The 22,254-nt window shown below is 37.2% G+C and overlaps 1 protein-coding gene across 3 annotated transcripts in view; it reads left to right on the forward strand.

Annotated features, from left to right (window-relative positions):
- Positions 1-4,450: 4,450 nt before the first annotated feature.
- Positions 4,451-22,254, forward strand: part of KCNJ3 (potassium inwardly rectifying channel subfamily J member 3) — a 145,550-nt gene continuing 127,746 nt past the window's right edge. For 2 of the 3 annotated variants that reach the window (XM_032286430.1, XM_032286431.1), the window contains exons 1-2: positions 4,451-5,829; positions 15,938-16,154. In XM_032286430.1, coding sequence (XP_032142321.1) covers positions 5,128-5,829; positions 15,938-16,154 — 919 coding nt within the window. In that variant the 5' untranslated portion in view covers positions 4,451-5,127. The remainder of the gene's footprint in view (positions 5,830-15,937; positions 16,155-22,254) is intronic. The other variant, XM_032286432.1, reaches the window with a different exon arrangement.

A 22,254-nucleotide genomic window follows, 5' to 3' on the forward strand; every position in this document is an offset into this window, starting at 1 on the left:
ACTTCTCAGGGGCAGAGGTTTTTTCTTTCATATTAGATATACTCTTTTCCCCACACTGTTCAGTTACATAATAGGATAAGTGCATGTACAAAGTCATGCCTTTTTAGTATAAAACACAGAATCATATCCTTCATTTCTGAAGTTATAGTTATTCATGATATTACTAATTTTGGACACAGCAAATAAGACATTGCCAGAAGTACTTTCCAGGCAGAATAAATATGTAGCTTTCTCTTAGTCGAGTTTGTTAAATATAGCTTTGATCCCCCCACCCTCATGAACTGTATGGTAGTTTTCTTGTAATTTACCACACTATCTTTAAATGTTAGACTCCAGATAATTCTGTATTGTGCACTTATATTTTCCAGATTTTTCCTGGCTTTGTGGCCTGGCCTGAAATTGTGTACCTCTCTCTCCTTTGACCTGTTCTGCTTGCAGTGTTTCACTTCAGTTCATCAGATAGCACCTGGTTAGGAGGCCTTCTATCATCCATTCCCCACACATCCGCCTGGCCTCTGCACCGCAGAGCTGGCTGCCCTCCAGAACCTCATCCTGGAAGCAGCTGCCCTCACAGGAAAAGATGAGTTTGGTTCATCTGTGAACATTTTCAAAGAGTTGGACTCAATGTCACAAATAGGTCAAAGCCTCAGTCACATTTAAAGTGTGACACAATGGCATCCTTAAAAATATTTAACTTCCCTGGCAGCACTGTGTCATTAGAAGAATAGAAACCTTGACAATAGGCAGATGTATTTTGGAATCTCTGCTTCATTGTCTTTCTATCTATATAATATAAATACTAACCTTTAAACTTCTAAGCACATTACCTGTCACATTAAAGTAGGCTCTTGGAATAAATTTTGGTTCTCTCTAAAAGTCTATCAAATGTTTACCATGAGAAAGGCCAGTTTGGTTCATGGAATACCAGGTGGTACCAAATTATAAAGAAGTGAATGATCAGGGTGCTCAGAGGGGATTTTGGTAAATTCTAAGCTGAAATGCAAGATAGAATAAGAAAAATGCCACATTGGAAATTTAGGGAAATGAGAGTTCAGAGGAGGGATGTATTACCCTTAGTGGGAGTAAAATGAAAAACTTCATGACAGCAATAGCAATTGAAATAAAATGTGAAGAAATCCTTCCCTTTCCTTACATACTAGTGCCCATGATTTGGACTTTGCAGGTGTAGACAAAAAGATATTTTAAGTGATGAGAAATAAGTGAACAAATGAAGTTAATATAGGGCATGTTTGAGAAGTATCTAATAGTCAAAGTTGGCTAGAACAAAGTGCCCATTAAAAGGAAGGTAGGAGATAATTTTGAAAGCTAGATTATGCCATATGTTGGAGGATCTTAGATTTCACCTGCATGATGAGAAGCTAGGCCTATGAAGGAAGAAAGCCCTCACCATCAATCAGGAATCGAAGGCTCTTTTCTGACTCTGCCACTACCTGTAAGGAATGGCAGAGCATCTAGGTTCTATATCTAGGTTCTGGGGTCAAGTCTCAGTTTCCACTTATCAACTCTGACATTGAACAAGTTACTTTGCCTTTCTATCTTCAATTTGCTGACTTGTAAAATGAGAGGATTAGACTAGACCATGTCTTTTGAAGTATAAACTTATTTGTTTATAAATTTGGTTGCTAGAAAATAGCAAACGTTTTTCACGAAAACTTGTTTTTCAAAAAGTGGGAATGTTTAAAAGCTTCCAGATGAAATAACTGGAGAATTTTTATTTTCTATGCCAATGCTAAGTACATGGTTTAAAGTGAGAGTTCTAGTACTACTATCCAGGGCAGTCTGAAGGAGAGAAAAATCCAATAAAGACAAAGTTATTTGAGTTTGGGCCTACTTAAAATGAGAATTTGAAGAAAGGTAGTGACTTATTTTTAAAGAGAGGAGTAATTATGAGAGATATTGCAGCAATAACAATAAAAAGACTTGGAACCTGATTGAATATCAGTTCTAAAGCTAAGAAGCATAGAAAGTATTGCTCTTTTTAAAGAAAAACGTACATGTTTTTTATATTGTCATACAAGTGATCTGATTTAGTCATTACTTTTATTTAGTTCTGTATTACTCAGAGAGTTTCAATGCATGTAGTTTCCAGTGATATAGATTAGCACATGCTATTGATCTAATAAATATTTATTGTGGACCTAATATGTGATAGATACTTTTCTAGGTATTGGAGACATAGCAGAGGACTAGGCAGACAAGGTCCTTGTCCTTGTACAGCTTCATTCTACAACTGAAAATGGAAGAGAAAGACAACAAACAAATGAAGAAAACAGTAGCTATAAAAACGTGTGATGAGAAAGATGAACAAGATTGATGTGATGGGAATATCTCAGATGCTTGGGAAGACTTCCCTGAGAAGGGCGCATTTGGGTTGAGAGTTGAATGATTGAAGGAGCCAGCAGCATGGAGCAGCAGAGCAAGAACTTTCCAGGCAGAGGGAACACATACAGTGCAAAGGCCCAAGGGTGGAGCTATGCTTTGGTGTGTATCAGGAATTGAAAGAAGCCAGCCTGCCAAGGGCATAATGAGCTTGGGGGAGAGTTGTCAGAGATGAGACGATGAGAATATAGGTGTTAGTTCACAGCACGGTGCCAACTGCAACAGCTCATTTGTAATCTCTTCTCAGCCTTGTTGCAACTTTATAGCCCAAGAAATAACATCCTTCATAGCAGAAATAATAAAACCACATTTACTCCCTTTTTTCATACCAACACTAGGAAAATGTTTAAACTCCCAGTTTTTCAGGGGAATAAATTAGGTCTCAAAGTTGTTCAACTACTTGCTCAAGGTCACACAGCTTGTAAATGGCACAAATGCAACTCAAATCAGGTCTTATGATTCCAGGACCAGAGAAGTTTCCACTTCCCACGGTGTCACTTTCCCTTCTTATGTAATCTTAAAAGAACAAACAGGGAGTTACTGACCTTTTATCAGAAAACTGGCAGGAGAAGCATCTGTAACTGAGGATAGACATTTCAACCAAATAGCAGTGAAAGAGTCCCCTGCTTATGGCTGACAACCTGACACACACTTTCCTGCAGCTGGTTTAGAAGTAGAGAGGTACAAAGGAGTACCTATTGGCAGAGAATGCACAGAGTGATTATGTACTTATTTTCCTTTCTGTGGGAGTCTGATAGCAGCCTTTTGCCTTTATAATGTCATGATTTGATGATTTTCTAACAAAATCAACTACATGTATCTGGGCTGGCTGAAATATGCCATAAGATATCGTGGCATTTTAAAGCAAACATGAATTGTGGTAAACAAGCTGGTATTTACTCATGGGCACTCTATTAGCTATTTCTGCACTTTGCCCCTCCATTAAGTTAACTTCCAGGCTGGGGCCATTAAAATCCAGCCTTCCTCCCTCAATTACAGGCACACATTAACTCTAGATATTCTGAGCCTTTCTAATACAGCCATTTCCAGAAAGGATTTCTATTAGTGTCTCCCTCCTTTCTGTTCTTATCCTAAGGCCCCTTAAGCTTCCTGCAACTTTCAGTTCTGAAAATGCCTATCTCAAAGCCAGTTAGGATCTCTGTTTATGATGCAACCCCAAATCCAGGCATCCGTTTAAACGAGTGCCCAGTTAGAGACACATTGTACTTCTCTTCTTTCAGAGAGCAGCATTTGCTTTTTGCTGGGGGCTTTCTGACTGATGCAGGGGGCGAGGAAGGAGAGTTGGCGGGCGTTTGGGAGCAGATTTAGAGCCGCTTCTCATTGGAGGGGCTCGCTTTTCCTGAGCTGCCAGACACTGCAGGCTCAACTGAGGCTCGGAGGTGCAATTCAGGCTGGTGGAGCAGCGGGGGAAGGCAGGGACAGGCGGGGCTAGCGCGGCTCTGCAGCTGATCACACGCACCACCACACACACCACATTCCTGCTGCCCCGGCTTGCGCCTCGCATCTTCCACCCGGGGCCACAGAGGCGCTGACAAGGAGTGGGGGACCAAAGAAGGAAGAGGCAGAGGAAAAGCTGGAGCGGCGCTACTGTTTAACCTGAAAGTCTGACCGGCAACCCGAGGCTCGAACCCCGTCCAGCAGCACCGCTGTCGCCTGGAAGGAGGGCACAGCGCCAGGGAACCCACGAGTCCCCCACTCGAGTCAGTCAGTGCTCTGTGCGCCAAGGATCTTTCTGGCAGGGACAGCGCGGTGCCCTCACGGAGGTGCGGAGCTTGGGGGACCTGCATTGGCGCCCATCGTGGTACACCAGGAAAAGTGGGAACGAGGAAAACAGCCGTGAGCGCAGAGTGCGAGGCCAGGCTGCCGCTACCGCCCGCCGCGCCGCCTCCTGCCCTCTCCCGCTGGGTGAGTGCCCAGGCTTCGCGCACTGCCGTGTCTCTGCTGAGCGCGGGGGCGGCCTGCGGGCCCTTGAGGGTCCGCCGGAGGGCCCCGGTGGCGTCCGCGGAAACTCGGCGGTCGGGGGACGCCAGGCGGACAGGTCACTGGAGTCCAGAACCCGGGAATCTGAGCCCGGAGGGCGTGGGTAGGGGGCGTTGCACCAGTGCCCGGCAGACATGCCTTTGGGCGGGATTTTGGCTAAAAGATAGGAGGCAGGTGCGCAGGGGTGCGGGGAGCGGTCCCAGGGGGCGGGAGATTGGGGAGCGGCGGGGAGGGGGGAGGGTCTGGTCCAGGCAGGTAGAGACAGCTTCTTAGGCAGCCAGCGAGTTGGCAGGTGGGTTGGGACTCCCTTGTCAACTCATTAATTTTAAGCAGTCAGTTTGGGGGCACTGCAGGATAATCAGGAGGGCCGTGGGGAGGCAAAAGGTGACCCGGGATGCCGGTGGTGGGGAAGGAAAAGAGGAGCCTTGGAAAGCTTGGAGGCAAAATTGCGCTTGGGCTCCGGGTCCTTGCATCCCTCCTGCCTTGAGTGCGGGAGAACACTTTTTCAAGACTCACCTTGGAAGGAAAGCCTCCGTCCCAGGGGAGAAGGAGAGGTGTCTGCAGGGGGCAGAGACCGCAGCTACCTGCCGGGTGCGCCCCCCACCCCAGGAGCGCTCGCTTCGCCCCCTTTCCTCCCCCGCCCCCACCTCCTTATTGGTGCTAGTTTGCAGCGCCCAGCTCCTGCGCCTTCGCTTCGCGTTTGAATCTGGCTCGCCCCTTCGTATTATGTCTGCACTCCGAAGGAAATTTGGGGACGATTACCAGGTAGTGACCACATCGTCCAGCGGCTCGGGCTTGCAGCCCCAGGGGCCAGGCCAGGACCCGCAGCAGCAGCTTGTGCCCAAGAAGAAGCGGCAGCGGTTCGTGGACAAGAACGGCCGGTGCAATGTACAGCACGGCAACCTGGGCAGCGAGACGAGCCGCTACCTCTCGGACCTCTTCACCACGCTGGTGGACCTCAAGTGGCGCTGGAACCTCTTCATCTTCATTCTCACCTACACCGTGGCCTGGCTCTTCATGGCGTCCATGTGGTGGGTGATCGCCTACACTCGGGGCGACCTGAACAAAGCCCACGTCGGTAACTACACGCCTTGCGTGGCCAATGTCTATAACTTCCCTTCTGCCTTCCTCTTCTTCATCGAGACCGAGGCCACCATCGGCTATGGCTACCGATACATCACCGACAAGTGCCCCGAGGGCATCATCCTCTTCCTCTTCCAGTCCATCCTGGGCTCCATCGTGGACGCCTTCCTCATCGGCTGCATGTTCATCAAGATGTCCCAGCCCAAGAAGCGCGCCGAGACCCTCATGTTCAGCGAGCACGCGGTGATCTCCATGAGGGACGGAAAACTCACGCTTATGTTCCGGGTGGGCAACCTGCGCAACAGCCACATGGTCTCCGCGCAGATCCGCTGCAAGCTGCTCAAAGTAAGTGCTCCCCGCCCCTTCCCCACCGGGAGACCTGCGTCCCCAAACCCGGGGAGGAACTCGCCTGAGAACCAGCCCGGGCCCCCTCCCCTGGTTCTACCTATCGTCACAGGTAAACTTCCTTTTGGGGGGTGGGGGTTGGAGGATTGGGCAAAGAACGCGGTTGACAGTTCTGTTCTTTTCCCACGCACTGTCGTGCTCTTGTTTATATTCGTCATTTCGGATGTGCTCGATCACTTTCTGGACTAGTAACACTTGAGGACTGGTGTTGGCTCCTGGAGGCTTGAGGGCAATTAGTGCCCGGTTTGCCTTCCTGTATTTGTTGCTTTGCTCTTCAGAGTGATTTTATTTGTTGTCGACACACTGCCCCATTCAATGCGAGGTCCTAGAACTCACCTGAACAGCTGTTATTTTGAATAATTAGGTGCTGAACTTGCCTCAACTTTCACGATGGGCTTTTCTTATTTTTTTCTTTCCTTTTTTTGACCCTAATAATATTAGGAGGCGGATTACTCCTCTACACCCAATGTTTTGAATTCTATCTTTTTAACAAACACACAGACCCAGGAAGCAGATAATAAAGTGGAAGAAACCACACTTGGCTCTTTTAAATTTTTATTTTTACCAAATATTTTCCTAGAGACCTGTTCTATGAAAGCTTGAGTGCTTTTCCCGTAGAGCCTCTTGTTAATTTTATTCTTAATTGTCTGTTTCTATGAAGGCTTTGTCAATTACAGATTTCACTTGAAGCTTTCAGCATCCATTAAAGAAGATTGCTTCCTACCATCAGCGGTGTAAATGCTAAAACAAATTGCACATGGAGTGGTTATTAAAGCAAGGTCCGTCTAGTCGTTAGAGGGCACCACCACAAACAAGAGAAGTCCTTCTTAATCACTCATCCAATTAGAGTATGGGAAGGAAGGCTTAAAGCGCAGTTGCTTGCCTCTGTGTGTGATTTACAATTCATATTCTTCCCCAGAGGTATTTTTCTCAGTAGTTTTCAGATGTTCATAAAGTGAAAAAGATGACCTTAAATAAATGGTTCATACAATGAAAAATGTTTTTCTGAGATTGCATAGAGAACTAAGCCAGATTCTGAAAATCTGATCTCAGTATTTGAGATTTTGCCTTTTAAATTTTAATTTCCACTCCACAAGTATATATTGTTTTATACAGCCCCAACTTAATGTTGTAGTTAAAAGGGATCCAATGTGCTTTTAAAAGTTTTGCTCTCGTGTCATTTTCATTATTCACTTACAAGATCTTGCCATAATTATCCTTGACCAAGTTGCTCAGTAAAGTGTTTAAATTAAAATAGTTCACTTGTCCTGTCACTTCATATCCTATACATATTTACTGTGTTACATACAGTAAATAAACTAAATTTTGTATATCATAGTGGATAATTATCAACCTGGTTCTGATGTAAATGTTCATTAAGGTAATTATTAATAAATAATTTGGGTAGATCATATTCATTTATAATTAATTTTAATGAACTGCATACAATTTTTAAAATTTTAAACTTAGTGTATTGTTATTGACCACTGTTTGAACCAAGCAGTTTGTCAGATCAAGCTGAGCAGTTGTGCTGTAGGTATGTTTATTACAATGGAAATTATATGTGTCTGTATCTACCCACAGACCACAATATAGCATTTCTTCCTTTAGGTTAGGCCTACTAGGCAGATAGGAACACTTTGTTATTATAGTGGCAAGGTTTCTGTTCAAGGAATCCATGTTTATGTATCACTTCAAAGCTTACTGAAGAGGAGTTTACCATATTAATTGATGTAATGGAAATTGAAAATTAGATATTAAAAGTTATTTATAGGCATTCTCTAGTTTTTTAAACATAGAAGGTTATTTATTACAGATGTTTGTTCCAGACAACATATTTTTGATGTTTATAGCTGGTTTTACATTTTATTTCAACAAAGCCAGTTATCATTAGGATTAACCTATATATTAGTTTTTGTTTATTTTTTTAATGCAAAGGTTTTTTTAATGCAATGATTCTGAAGCACCCAGTCTCTACACTGGTGCAGGGTACTGATAATGCTTTTTCTGTCTAAAGAAATATGCAATATATACCATAAAGAGTGTCCTAATTAAAAGGATGAAAGATTTATAGTGTTGACAAATTTGGAGCAAGGTGCTATATTAACACAAGGTGATAAAAACATCTCATTAAAATTATACATGTAATATTCTTATAAAGCCTTCTACTTTTGATTTGTTCAGAAGATGTCAGTGCTAGAAGTAAACACGATTTGCCTGCGGCATCGATTTATATTTAAACAAAATTATAGTGAAATTCTCCCCTGCTTTTTGTGAGGGGAAAGGGTTGATCAGTGTGTGTAACTCTTCAGCTAGCCAGGTAGTGTAGTTTGTTCAAAGTTCATCTTTCCTGTAGCCATGGTAATTTAAGTGAATTATTGTAGTTCTCACTATTCCTTAGACTTCATTAAAAAGGGGTCATGTCTTATTGGGGAAATAACAACATTCAGCAAAACTAGAGGGGAGATTTGGCTTTAACAAGTTGCTCTCATTTTCTCTTAGGGACTGAGATGAAGTGACCTAAAACAGTCAACTGTATTTTTAAAGAGAAGCTATGCCAAAATCTTGAAGTAATAATATGTTCCTATCAGTTTTATACAGTCTTCTTCTTATATATTATAAACAATTTCCCCCTTTTAAACTCCATTTGGCAGTTTAAATGGAAAGTTTATGTGTCTTTAATGCCAAATGTGCAGAATTTTTAAGGCAACAAAATCTAATATAATATTTAGTACTAGTAACTATAGGGCATGTATGCTTATCCTATCACCTAATTTAATTTGATTATTTTTTTCTATCGTTTTCTTATTTGCTAAATAAAAGTTTCTTTAGATAAATATAAAAGTTCCATTTACTAATTATCAAGCACTTTTTGATTCTTGGGAAGACAATAAGAACATGAGCATAGCTTTCTAATGCTTGTTGTTATGAAATTTTTCATGTGTAATAGTTTTAAAATGCCTAACTTTTGATGGAAGTTTTTTGTAAAAATTCTCTGCCTAATTTTTAATTATGTTTTTCATTTATATGAAAGCACTTTTTATTTCATCTCTATTCCTGTCTTCCAGACTTACAAATACTAAAATTTCTTTCAGTACTCAAATGTAGATCTTTCAACTTTATGCCTGGAGGGGTCAGACCTTATTCTACTCAGAAAAAAAGAAAGTATATTAAATAAAAATCAAAGGCTATACTTTGAAGTTACTGATTAAAATCTGTGATTGAATTATAAATATAGACAGCTGTTTTAAGATGAATATTCTTTCTTTCTTCCTCTCCTCACCATATTTAATTTTTGCTTGAATTTTCCATTTATTTTAGTTGTCTTCTTTTCATTTTATGCTTTACTCAGAAAATAGGGACTAACTAGTATCATGGCTATGCTAAGTTAATATGTCATCCAGTTGAAAGTTTTTATAAAAATGCCTGGATTAAGATGTTGAGACCAGTTACAGCTACTATGTTGAACCCTATAGTTTAGTGTTGGGTTTAATGGATTTGGAAGTCTTACTTACTCCTTTCCACCAACCTAATAAGAATGGTTGATTGACCTAAACATACAGCTTGTTAGGGCACTAATTAATTACTATTCTTTGATATACTGTTCAAGAAATTACAAATTTATTATCTCAATGACATCATATATATGGTTATATTCATCCAGTCAGTACACAATCTTTTACATAAAGTAAACATAAAATAAACTATGGTTGTGTTCATATTTTGAAACCAAAAGATAAGGATTAATTTTCTGGAAGCATAATCTTACTTCTTTATAGTTCTATTTATTGCCAATTGTCGTCCTCTTTCTTTCCTAAGAGGTCAGCTGTGCAATGCTTACCTTTCACTTGTCAAAAGTAACAGAGTACATTCCTTTCCTCCATATATATATATATATATATATATATATATATATATGATACTCCAAATTGGATGTTGTCTTATTTCGCCATATGACTATTATCAAGTGCAGAGAGAATTAAAAAAATGGTTGTCTGAAAGACCATTAAGCTCTTTATCCTCCAACATTTTGCTAATCTAACCACAATGATTCCAGAATCACAGGATTCCTGCAGCTTTCTCATATACTTGGTTTGTTTTAATTTCATTTCTTGCACTTAAATGTGATTACGTTTTTGACTCAGTATGATCTTAATTTTATAATTAAGACTCTTCACCAATTGACCGTGGCCAATTTGAACTTCACTTTTAATATTGATATAATTATTTACCTTCCTTTACAAAAATAAAATCCACAAATGAATATCTACATTTTTAAAAAGCCCTGTTCTTCTGACCATCACCTAGAGCATTAGTCAAAATACTCAAGGGGTCTAAGGCAGAGTACCTCAGAATGCTCAGGAGCTAGGTCTTGTATTGGTTTGTGAGTTCTTTATATAGATTCATTATATGCTTAAAATTAGCACAGCTCCTATTTATTCTAGCGTTTCCTTCTCTGACACAAGTATCCTAATTCTCTAATAAGTATAGAACTTGGGTTCTTTTAAAAATATATAATTATCATTCTTTTAAAAATAGTAGTAATATATTTTGTTTTATTTTTTATTTTTTATTTTTAATGTGATTCCTGAAAAGTAAAGGTTGGCTTGTGCTCAGGGAAGAAAAAGTGAACAAAAATCAGGGGCATAAAGACCCACAAATAAACAGCAGTAGGTAAGAACACATGATAAAGAGAGGAGGAAAAAGTATTCGATAGATTGGAGAGTGTTTGGTGAGTAGGAGGAAATGTGCAAGTAGGGTTACAAAGCCTCAGTTATTATAAATGCCACAAAAGGCCCTCAAGGAACTAATAAAGCTGCTCTTTCATTTGAATTGTATGAAAGCCTCACATAATCTATTATAAGCTAAGTTACATTGCATTCTATAAGAAATGTTCTTTTTATAAAATCGAACATTTTTTTGTGTTAATTGTATCAGCAATAAAAATCCTTATTTTGGACTTGACTTTGGATCACAGTTTTTCTACCTGAGTCTTCATGGAATTTCAAGCTTAAGGAGTCCAAATAAATATACAATGTAATTGTAGACAATCCCAATAAACTTCTAGGTCTATATTCTCCTCTACCTGACTACTTCAATTTTGGTTTGGGCACCAAAGCCATTGCCATAACTACCTTGGGTTACAAGGTACTTTTGTTCCTGATCCTGGTACCTGTGTTTGGGTCGTTTCCCAATATTAGCTGCCAGATATTACTCTGACCTCATTCCATGTAATTTTCTTTATGACTGCAGCATATATTCAGCATACACACACACACACACACACACACACACACACACACACACGCATATCACATCTAAAGAGAATAAGTGAAATTACAGATAAAATGGGGAGGTGGTAGGCAAGAATGGCTTACTCTCTCTGTCTTAGTTTCCTTTCCTTTCCTTCCCAGACCACTGGCCCTGTGGGCCCTTTTCCAGCAAGGACTTGTGAAAGGTGGTGAAGCGTGGATCAAGCTTTAGAATATGATAGAAGTAAATGTCTAGTATCAGACAGTAGTGATTAAACGTGTTATTCAAAATTCTCTAAGCCTCACTCCAAGCTAGGAAAGAACATAGTTACAGATTAGAGATAGGAGAGAGAGAGGGAACAAAGATATGGATTACATTGGCGAAATGTGGCCTTGACAAATGAATGTGGATACTTGGCCACATATCTGCCAGAAGGAAGGGGGATAAATATGGATCAGCTTGTGCCAGGGCAGTACTAAATATGTATCCTAGAGTCACGTATGTATATATATGTGTGTGTGTTTGTGTGTGTGTGTGTGTCTGTGTGTCTTTGAATAAGCCCTTAACAGTTACCCTTTGTAATATGAAGGCTGTTTGTCTGCAAAGTACATGACAATTATGGTCCCTTCTGGGCACCTGTGACTTTTTATTCTGTTTCCACCTGTAGTCAGAATTGTAGTTGATTATCTTGTAGGCCTCTTTTGGGGCTCTCAGGAACTTCTAAATCCTTTGACATGAATTGCTTATTTGAAATTAGTACAAACAACGATAAAATGAGGCACAAGCCTTAAATTCTACACATAGGCCATTTACATATAATGAAAATGTGACTAATTGAAAAAAAAAATTGGAAATAATTGAAAAATTAGTATTAAATTAGTATATATCATATATATATGATAAGTAACTCCAAAATTATTGCCACAACCAAAATTGTACAGAATTATCAAAAAATACCTGATGTTCACATTATAATTTTTTGGACAGTTAGTTTAAACAATTAATTTATTTAAACAAATTTTGAGCTCTAGATTTCTTCAATTTTTATAACTCCCAGAATTTGTTGTAATGCAATCAACAAGAATTACTAAAATGGTGGAAAGACCTTTATTTCCTTCCCAAGAGTCAATAAAATTGAAAATAGAAGTTGTATGTAAGTCATTTTCAAGCCATAGTTTTTTCAAATTATCATCTAAATTTTTAGAATTAATAATTTTTATTCACTGTCTTTAAACATCTTTCTCATTTATTCCACAGTTCTTATGATTCTAAATAATTTTCTTATGAAATAAAAGTCAAACATTAACCAACTTTTTAGAAATTTAAATAATTTACTGCATTAATCTTAACTTTTAGCAATCACTTTGAATTTGAAAATAATTTAAATTATTGTTGATCTAGACCATATAAATTTACACATTTGTATCTAGAAAACAATCCTGGTTCTATGTTTCCTTGGGAATTAGAAAGTTTATAAAGCTAAAGGACATAACTGCATCATCAGCAAATTGCTCTATCAATGGAAGGTTTCTTATAATACTTACCATGACAAAATGAAGAAAGGTTACACTGTTTTTAATCTCAAAATATTCTGCATATTATCAAATATTTCTGGGTGAAATATGGTAGTTAATTGCTAAATAATATGAAGTTTATGGAATATCAGTGGTGCCAATTATTACATACTCAAGTTACAGAAGAAAATTGATTTCATAAAGACACATATATAACTCCTTTTTATTTTTTCTTTCACTTTCATGTACATGTATGTATCACAGTTCCTGAACAAACATTCAAATATTCTCTCCCTCTACTTACACAAGTTGAGATTTAAAACTAACACACTGGCTTTTTTATATATTTTCCCCTCCTGCAAATCCCCAGAATTGCACTGGAATTAGGACAGCCTAGATTAAAATTATTTAGAAGCCTAGAGTAGAATGTGTGTGCTTCTGAAAATGTCTTTGGTAAGCATGTATAGCTTTTGAGAACTTCAAAAGCATGTGACTGAACACTGCTAAGATAACTTGGCTGTAGTTAGAAGCTCAGACTTCAAACAATTCTAGCATTCCAGGCACCTGCCTTATTAAAACCGCACCCTTCGCTTTTGACCTGAGCCAAAGTCTATGGAGTTTCAGTGATTAAGAGTCTCCCCAGTATACTACAATGTCAAAGAAGGAAAAAAAAATCAGGGAGGTGAACATATTAATAGCTGAAATATTTGGTGGCCTAATATTAAGGAAGAAAGACTTGGAAAATAAAATTGTAAATATGGGTAGCACCTCTATCATTAAGGTTAAATTATATAGTATCCACTGGAAAATAATTATCAATGCATATGTAAAGAACTTCACTTATCTGATAAATACATAACCATTGAAAGCATGTTTCCCAAACTGTCATATAATAGGAAGACCTGGATAGGATATAAAGTATTTGGGTGGGAGGGTAGAGATAGGGTAATTTTGAGTACAGGTATAATTTTGAGTGTATAAAGCAAATATTTAAAATCAGAAGATATATTGAGGCTAAATGGAACAGATCTATGCATAGTTAAACCAAAATTACTTATGTCTGAATAAACTACTTTGGTAAAAATAAAACATTTCTTATTCTAAGTTGTCAACTTCCTGATAGCCTGCCTGTTTCTAGGCCACTTATTTCCATAGGTTGTTAAATGATTAGGGAATGCAAAATGTAATAGTTTACTCTAAATCCTTTTAGAATGAAGCACAGCTATAAATAACAAATGTATGAAAAAGGAAGACAAATCTTAGTATTTGTGCACATATATAATACTTAGGAAAATATACCTTCTTTGGGGAAAATTATTTTAGAACAAATCAAAAATTGAGTTTTTAAAACAATTATTATTGTCAACAATGCTGTGTGGCTCAGGAAAAGCAGAACTTAGAATGGTCAGCAAAAAGACGCAAATTAATTATACACGTCAGAATACCACCTTGTGTTCATATAGCACCTGTTTCTTAGTAGGTGAGAGAACAATGTCACAAGGTTTTTGTTTCTGTTGTTTTAATTTTGTTTTGTGTTTGGCATTTATTTTGTTATGTTAATCAATATTTGTTATACAACCATGTCGTTTCAAAGACGTTGGTCTCATTTATATTTTACTAATTTGAGAATAGATTTAGAAATACAGGTGACTCAAAAAAGCTCTTTTGGGAGCTTTTTCATGCTGTCTTGGTAAAGCCTAGTTTTCTGAAACATTGGTTGCTAGAGCTGCTGTTTTAATTTTTGCACCATCAGATTTTTCCATGGCTCTTTCATTTGTTTGTTTTGTCAGCAATCATTTTTTTCCTGGTCTTCTTTTTTCAGCTATACACAAGTTAGAGAAGAAAAATAGTCTTCTTTTCATTAGAATATTTCTACACAAATAGTATCCCTGAATATTTCTAACTACAAAGTAGCCTCCCTAGTTGACTAATTCTCCTGTTGAAACTCTTTGCAACAATTGTTGCCATAATAAAGCACCACCAATTTGGAACCCTTCATTCTGTTTTGCCACAAAGGACATGTTGCTAAGCCACATTTCTCAGTGTTTTCAGACTCACTTACTGCATGTAAAAAGCCAATGTATTTTTTTTTTTTTTTGGAACTCTGAGAGTAAGAATTTTTCTTCAATCATTTCATTGGACAGACCAGTCTTACAGATTGTTTTGTTATTAAATTAGTTTTACATGGAATCTGTTAAAATAGATTCATCAAAGTCCCATTTGACCAGCAGCATGCTCTCCCTGTGCTTAATCCTAACTACCCAGCCCTTATTTTACCACCATAATTACATAAACATATATGTTTGCTTATACATGGTTATTATATGTGATAGACATGGAAAATAAAATGAAAATGAAGAGAAAAGAAAGATGAGTAAGTTTACTCTCATGGTTTGCTAATTTTTAATAGTCATATTTAATTTTCTTATGGAATCATAGCATGCAAGCTACGAATTAAGCTTTAGATTGATTTATACCAAAACTGAATGCCACTACCTTAGAAAGATTTTATTAAACTATGTTTCTCAGGTATAGTTTTTTTGAAATTGCATTTTGATTAAAGAAAGTTAAATTTAGTACAATTTTTCACTGTGTTTTAAAAGTCATGAAATGACAGAGAAGCAAATATTTATAATGAGGTTTATTAGTAGGAGTTTGAAAACCATTAGCTAACAACATCTGCCATTTATTTTTATTATGTAAGCTCTTGTGTACATAACATAGCTTAATATGAGAATAGCTTCACTCTTCTATTTCATTTTATATGTGATTTGTTACTTTTTGAAGGTCTGGAAAATAAATTGTTGTGTTTTCCTTTTTAATAATCAATAAATCTCTTTTTAAATGATGGTCAATCTTTGTCAGCTTTAAGAAACTCCATAGGAATTGTCTATTTATTTATTTGGTTTGTTGAGAGAAAAAATATCTGGCATGTAATGAGTTATCCTGCAGTGATTGCTGTCAAGCAGCAGCACATGCACACTCAGTTCCACAGTTTGTGCTAACAACCATTGTTCGACCAGGCATTTCTCCAAAGCTCATGAGTTAGGGAATGGTAATTATAGCAAGTTGTGTATTATAAATAATGCATGTATGTTCCTCATGAGCTATGTGGGATTTCGGCCCATTTGCTAGAACATAGTTGCATAATGATTTGTTTGGATTTTGTTGCAGATGATTGATAGTGCAGAATGTTGGCAATGATGTAAATTACTGTTGGGCTGCCTTGAAAATTTCAGTACAAGTGGTGATTTCTTCTCTTTTTCTGTGTGCTTGTCTAGTCTCGGCAGACACCTGAGGGTGAGTTCCTTCCCCTTGACCAACTTGAACTGGATGTAGGTTTTAGTACAGGGGCAGATCAACTTTTTCTTGTGTCCCCCCTCACAATTTGCCACGTGATCGATGCCAAAAGCCCCTTTTATGACCTATCCCAGCGAAGCATGCAAACTGAACAGTTCGAGATTGTCGTCATCCTAGAAGGCATTGTGGAAACAACTGGTGAGTAAAAACAGATATGACATAAAAACTTTCTTTATACCATAATGACATTATATGATTTGCACAATACCTGTCATGAGTTGGGTGAAATGACTCAGAGTTTATAGTAATGAAAGTAATGATTTGCTTTTTATTTCTTTGTAACATTAAATCGATACTATTTTGAAAATTAAAATGTACTGTTTTGATAGTTACATACATAATATTAACTCAGGAATATTCACTGTAAAAAAAGTGAGATGACTTCTTATGAATGATTATGATGTGCTATTATAATTACAAACTTGACTTTCTTATAATCATGATTTTTCTTTAAAGATTTAAGGCTCAAAAAAATGTATGGTAATTAGTGAGCAGCCTGAACTCAGCATGCATATTCTGGCCTTGGCGATGGTGATTTGGGGTGTCATTGATAGAGCTTTGATATCCACTATGTGCAACCTCAGTGGAAAATTCCGTGTGTGTGTATCTGTGTGTGCTGTGTATGCTAAAGCAACATTTTAATTTTGAAGTGGGTCAGTGGATTTCCCCAGCTGAACCTTGACCAAAATTTCATTTCAAAAAGAGATTTTTACTCTTTTTCTGCTCCCATATAGCTACATGCTGAATGTTCTTCCTTAAGATTCAGTATACCATCAGTATGCGCCAAATACCATTTGCTATTGTCTGAGGACAGTTAAGTTGACAAAGGAAATTCACAATAGTTATGAGCATATTATTTGGGGCCTAAACATTGCCCAGTTAGTTTGGAACCTACTGAATGTCTGAGATTAATAATGTAGTATCCCTGTAATTGTATGTATATGTACGTGTGTGTGTGTGTGTGTGTGTGTGTGTGTGTGTGTGTGTTCTACACTTTCTACAAGTACTGAGAAAACAAGAAATATTTTAGCTGTTAATTGTTTTCTAACAATATCATCTGAATTATATAATGCTAATGGTTATGTATAAACTATAGCAATATTGAAATTAGCACTGGCAATACTATAGATAAATTCAAGCTTTATACCAAGGTGGAAAGTCTTTGATCATGTAGCAGTCAGTACTGTCCAAGGAACAGGAGGAGGAAAGCCCTTGTAATTTTAGCATGTCTGTCACGTAACATCTATGTGAAATTTAGGCAAGATATTTACTCTCTTAAAGCTTCCTTTACTTCTCTTCAAAGTGAGGATGATATAATAACTACCTCAAAGCTGCTTGTAGTATTTTAAACTGAAGCACTATTATTAGTTAGTTGACGTAACTTTCTATGATATTTAGCATTAGATAATAATAGTGCTTCAGTTTAAAAATTATGATTTTAAGGACAGTAAAAAAAGATTTAATGCATTCATCTATGTATGAAATTTTATTTCTGCATAGTATTTTATGATTTAAAGCTCCCTTTCATTTTTTTAACTTATAATTGAAATACCATAATATTTAAAAAATATCATACATTGGTAAAAAGTATAACCAATTTATAAAGGCTCTTAGTCCAAGAAATCTTTAAATTTCCATTTTTATTCATCTAATTAAAGTAGTAGTGTATGAGGGTTTAAAAACAGATGTTGCCATTTTTATTGGTTTATTTCTTATAGCATACGGTTCTTTCTTTCATACATCTGCTTATCGTTTACCAATTGCTTAGTATTATTCTCATCACTGACAGGAATGCATTTTTGTTTCACTGGATAGCCTTAAAAATGTTTTATTAGATCAATCTACTTATCTATCTAGCTATCCATTCATTCTTTCCTGTTTTCCCTAAATACTGTATATATTTGTTAAGAATGAAAGTGTTTTTCTATAAAATCACAGTCAAAGATGGAATAGTTCTTCAATCTTATTTTGTGTTTCTTAACCTTGATATACTTGAAAAATTAGGCCAGGTATTTTGTAGGTTGTCTCTCAATTTGGATATGTCTGCAGTTTCCTTATTCATTCTTTTGAGTTTTAGCTCCCATATAGCATCTTAAGGGAATATTGAAGCAGGTTATTTGTATATTTTATCTATTTTTTAGAGGATCATGGTTGGTACACAATATTCTACATGATATTATGGTTTTGTAACACAAATTATTTATTAGAGTTATAGATGTTTTTTACTACTTTCTTCCTCCTGCCCTAAAAAAAGAAATAAGCGGGAAGACAATACTTTCCACAGATAATGTGAAAACTTGGCTGAAGATTGAACTTCTTATTTAGAGATTGCCTTTTATGGAGAAGAGATTAAAGTCCACTTCCTCTTAACCTGTTAATTAAGCCTGTTTTCTAGATCTAATATAGCAATACAAATAAGAAAAACATTACTCGTAATTTATAGAATTTATTTTGTGGAAAATTTATCTGACATTTTGTTTGTGTGCATGCCCTAACTAATTAAATCCCACACTGTTCAAACTCTATAAAATCTATGTATATTTCCAGACCTCCCTGAGCCTGAACAAAGACATTTTTATGTCCATTTGATCATTTACAATTTTACTGAGACTTATTTAGGTTCATCTTTAATAATGTTTCCTTCTTTATCCTTTCGTTCATAATAAATTTTACCTTCTCATAATATGTATTGCCTAGAACAAGACAATATGATCTTTTGGGATTCTTTCAGGGAACTAGAATGCTGTCTTTACATCTTACTAAAGAATAAACTTTTCACTACTTGGTGAATAAGGTTAGTTGATGTAACTTTCTATCGTATTTAGCATTAAAAAACAGCTTGTCATCATTCAGTAACTCATTTATTAGATAAGTATGTATTGAATCTATGTTGTGTGCTTGAAAGTATGTAAGCTGCTAGAGATATAGCAGTGACCTGGCAGACAGAATTTCTTTCCTCGAATGGGTTGTATTCTAATTGTAGGTGGCAGACCACAATACCCAAATAAATAAGGGAGGTATCAGATAACATTGTTGGGGAAAAAATCAACAACAACAACAACTCAGGAGCCTGAAGTGGAAGGATTGCCCGAGCCTGGTGACACAGTGAGACCCTGTGTCTAAAAATAAATAAATAAACAAAAAAACCAAGGTGATGGTATAGGAATAAGGTCCCTGTAGGCTGCTTTAGGCTAATAATCAGAGAAGGTCTGAAGAGTAAAGAGGGGACACTTAAGATGAGACCTGACTATCCAGAAGGCCCTTCTGGGCCAGTCTGGGGGAAGAGCATGGCAGACGCTGTGGAACAGCTGGTGTAAGGGCCCTGAGTTGGGAATGAGCTTGATTTATTCTGGGAACTAAAAAAAGGTGGAGGTGGTTGTAGCAGAATGAGCCATGTGGAGAGTGGGGTGAGAAGTCAGAGAGGAGGAAGGGCCATATCTGCACTCTAGATGGTTTTATGCACCAATAGTAACTGTTAGGATTCCATTAAAAAGCAGAGCCTGTATTTATATAAGAGTAATAATTTAGTAATCTCAAAGTGTATACAACAACAAAAAAATCCACTTTTTACATATAGTGGGTTGCATGTAGTTAATTTAAAAATTAGTCATTCTGAATGTCTTGGAAATGCATTCTGAGACACTCTGATGTCTCAGAAATGCATACAATTTTAGACAGTTCCCACTTTTGTGTTAATTGTATCCCTCCTTTACCCTCCTACCCTCACACCCCTACCTAGTACCTTTGTTCACAGCCGTGCTCCAGTGGTAAAAATCTTCTAATTTCATTTAGTTTTTGTTCATTCCCATTGCTGTGGTCTCAGCAGGAGTGGTGTGGCAGGAGGGAAGTGAGAAATTAGCTTTCTAATTTCCTTGAAAGTTTCAGCATTTCCACTCAGGACTCAAAATGTTCTTTCCCCCCTTTTTGGGAAGTACTCCTCATTGATCAGACACAGGTTTGTTGCCCGCCTTGCTTCAAATGAGTTGAATTTTCACTCACAAAGTTTGTCTCTTCATTAATAAGCTTTGCAACTTTGCTCATCTAGCAAATTTCAAAACGTAGGTTACCTCTCACTCTTGCTCTCTTTGCAGCTTCTCCCAGGAGAGAGAGCACTGCTAGAGGCAAACAAAGCATTGCAGATTTGGCTCATTAGAACTCCATGCTTTCAAACTTCAATCTGGTTTCTGCTGCTATTTGGCAGTCTTTTTAATTGTCTTTTCTGTACTCTCAGGCCTGCTCCCCATGGGATCTATTTTAGACCTTTTCTCTCTCTCTGCCTTCCCAATCCCAGCTGTCCCATCCCTGCCTTGGCATGTCATCTCTCCACCTAGTCTATTAAAAAGAATGTGACACTTCAATTTTTATACATTTCTTTATCTCTATTCTTTTCTCATAGTTAGCTTCTCGTTCTCTTTCCTGGTGTCTGTGAGGAAAAGTGCCTATTCTTTTCCAAAACCATGCCTTTTATAGCTACAAATGTTTCTTATGCATAGCTTTCTACCACCTATGACTCAAGCTCCAATTCTTAGCATCCCTGACATCTAAAACCCCATTGACTCTTTGTATTTGCTCTGAAATATTTTCAGTTCTTTCCTACTGGACAAAAATAAAACTCTATTATTTGTTTGTCCCTTTATACACTTAAGGTTCTTCCTGAAATTCAGACACACTACATTCTCCCCACTCTCTCTCTCTCTCTTTTTCTTTCTCTTTATATTTTTCAGTTGTTCCATATATCCTACATCCCTGCCTCTTCCTGCTCCTCCTCTCTCCAGTAAATATTTTCTAGTTTTTCCTTTCTAGTCTAGATATTTGCTTTTTTAGTGAATTCACAAAGTGCTCACAAATCCACCATTTCTTTTATCTCCAGCTATGCAGCTCTCCTCCAGCTATCGTCTTGTATTTGTTATTTAATTTCTAAACCATTTTTTCCACTTGAACGTCACTATTTTAATTCAAAGTTACCTTGTCTAAATACCAAATCATCAACTTACCCTCAAATTATATCCTCATTCAGAAAGTTTGCATCTATTAATGGTAGCTATTTTGTTCTGGTCCGCTGCTTTTAACTTCAGTTAATTTCTTCATCCAACAAATGCTTATTGAGAGGTATTATAGGCTAAAGAATTTTAGACTTTAGGGAACACAGTTTACAAAACAAAATTCCTGCCCTGTACGGATATTTATGTGGGATACAGACAAAGACAGAATGAAGTGCATCATCTAGAATGTTAGAAACTGGTAAGTGCTATGGAAAAAGAAATGCAGCAAGTGAAGAGGGATTGGGAGTGTAGGGAGGTCAGGGAGCTGAGTTAAATAGGTGATAGTTGAGCCGAAACTCAGTATTTTGAGCAAAGCAAATATTAATAACTCAGAGGAGAACTTTCCAGGTAGAGGTACCAGCAATTACAAATGCTCCAAGGGGCTGAGTACCTGGCTGCAACTCCCTGTTAGTAATACCTCTCAATTCAACTCTTCCTTTTTAAACCCACATCACGGTACTTGTAAATCACACTAGTTGTCTCAGAAATGGATTTAGTACCTGGAGGATCTCTGTTTACATATAGATAGTATACTACTGCCTGGTAAATTTGTGTACAACACTACTTTCATAATATACTTGTGCTCAAAGTCCTTATGATGGCTCCATCAAAATACACACATTTCTTATTGAGAAAATTAGGCTGCCCTTCTTACAGTACTGCTTATACACACACTCTTGCCTCCCACATCTGTGATCATGTCATTTTCCATTGCCTAGAATAGGATTTCTGTCTTCTCTGACATAGCACAAGAGTGGCATATTTGTTGAATCTTCCCTGAGCACTTTAATCCATAGTTTTTCTTAATACCGCATTAAAACAAAACTTTTACTATGCAAGTGATATTAAATGCCTGCTTATTATAGAAAAAAGTAAAATATGCAAAATATAAAGACTTTACTCTTAATTTCATCGATTGCACTGTTAACACATTTGTAAGTAATCTTCCAGGTGTTTGCATTCAGATATATCATTTTTATGCTACCTGTGCCATGTTGTAACTGGTTTTATGGTATAATCTATTGTTAATGTCTTTCATGTCAAATGACTAATCTACAACATTAGTTTTAATGACTTTACTATATTCTAGTTTATATATCTATCTTAATTTTTTTATTATCTCCTAGTTTTGGATCTTGAGGCATTTCCTTTTTAATAAGGTTAAATAATTTTATAGGCTCTAGTTTCGATTTACT

This window comes from Sapajus apella, unplaced genomic scaffold (genome assembly GCF_009761245.1).
Source record: "Sapajus apella isolate SASKATOON/1434 unplaced genomic scaffold, GSC_monkey_1.0 scaffold18, whole genome shotgun sequence".
NCBI lineage: Eukaryota > Metazoa > Chordata > Mammalia > Primates > Cebidae > Sapajus > Sapajus apella.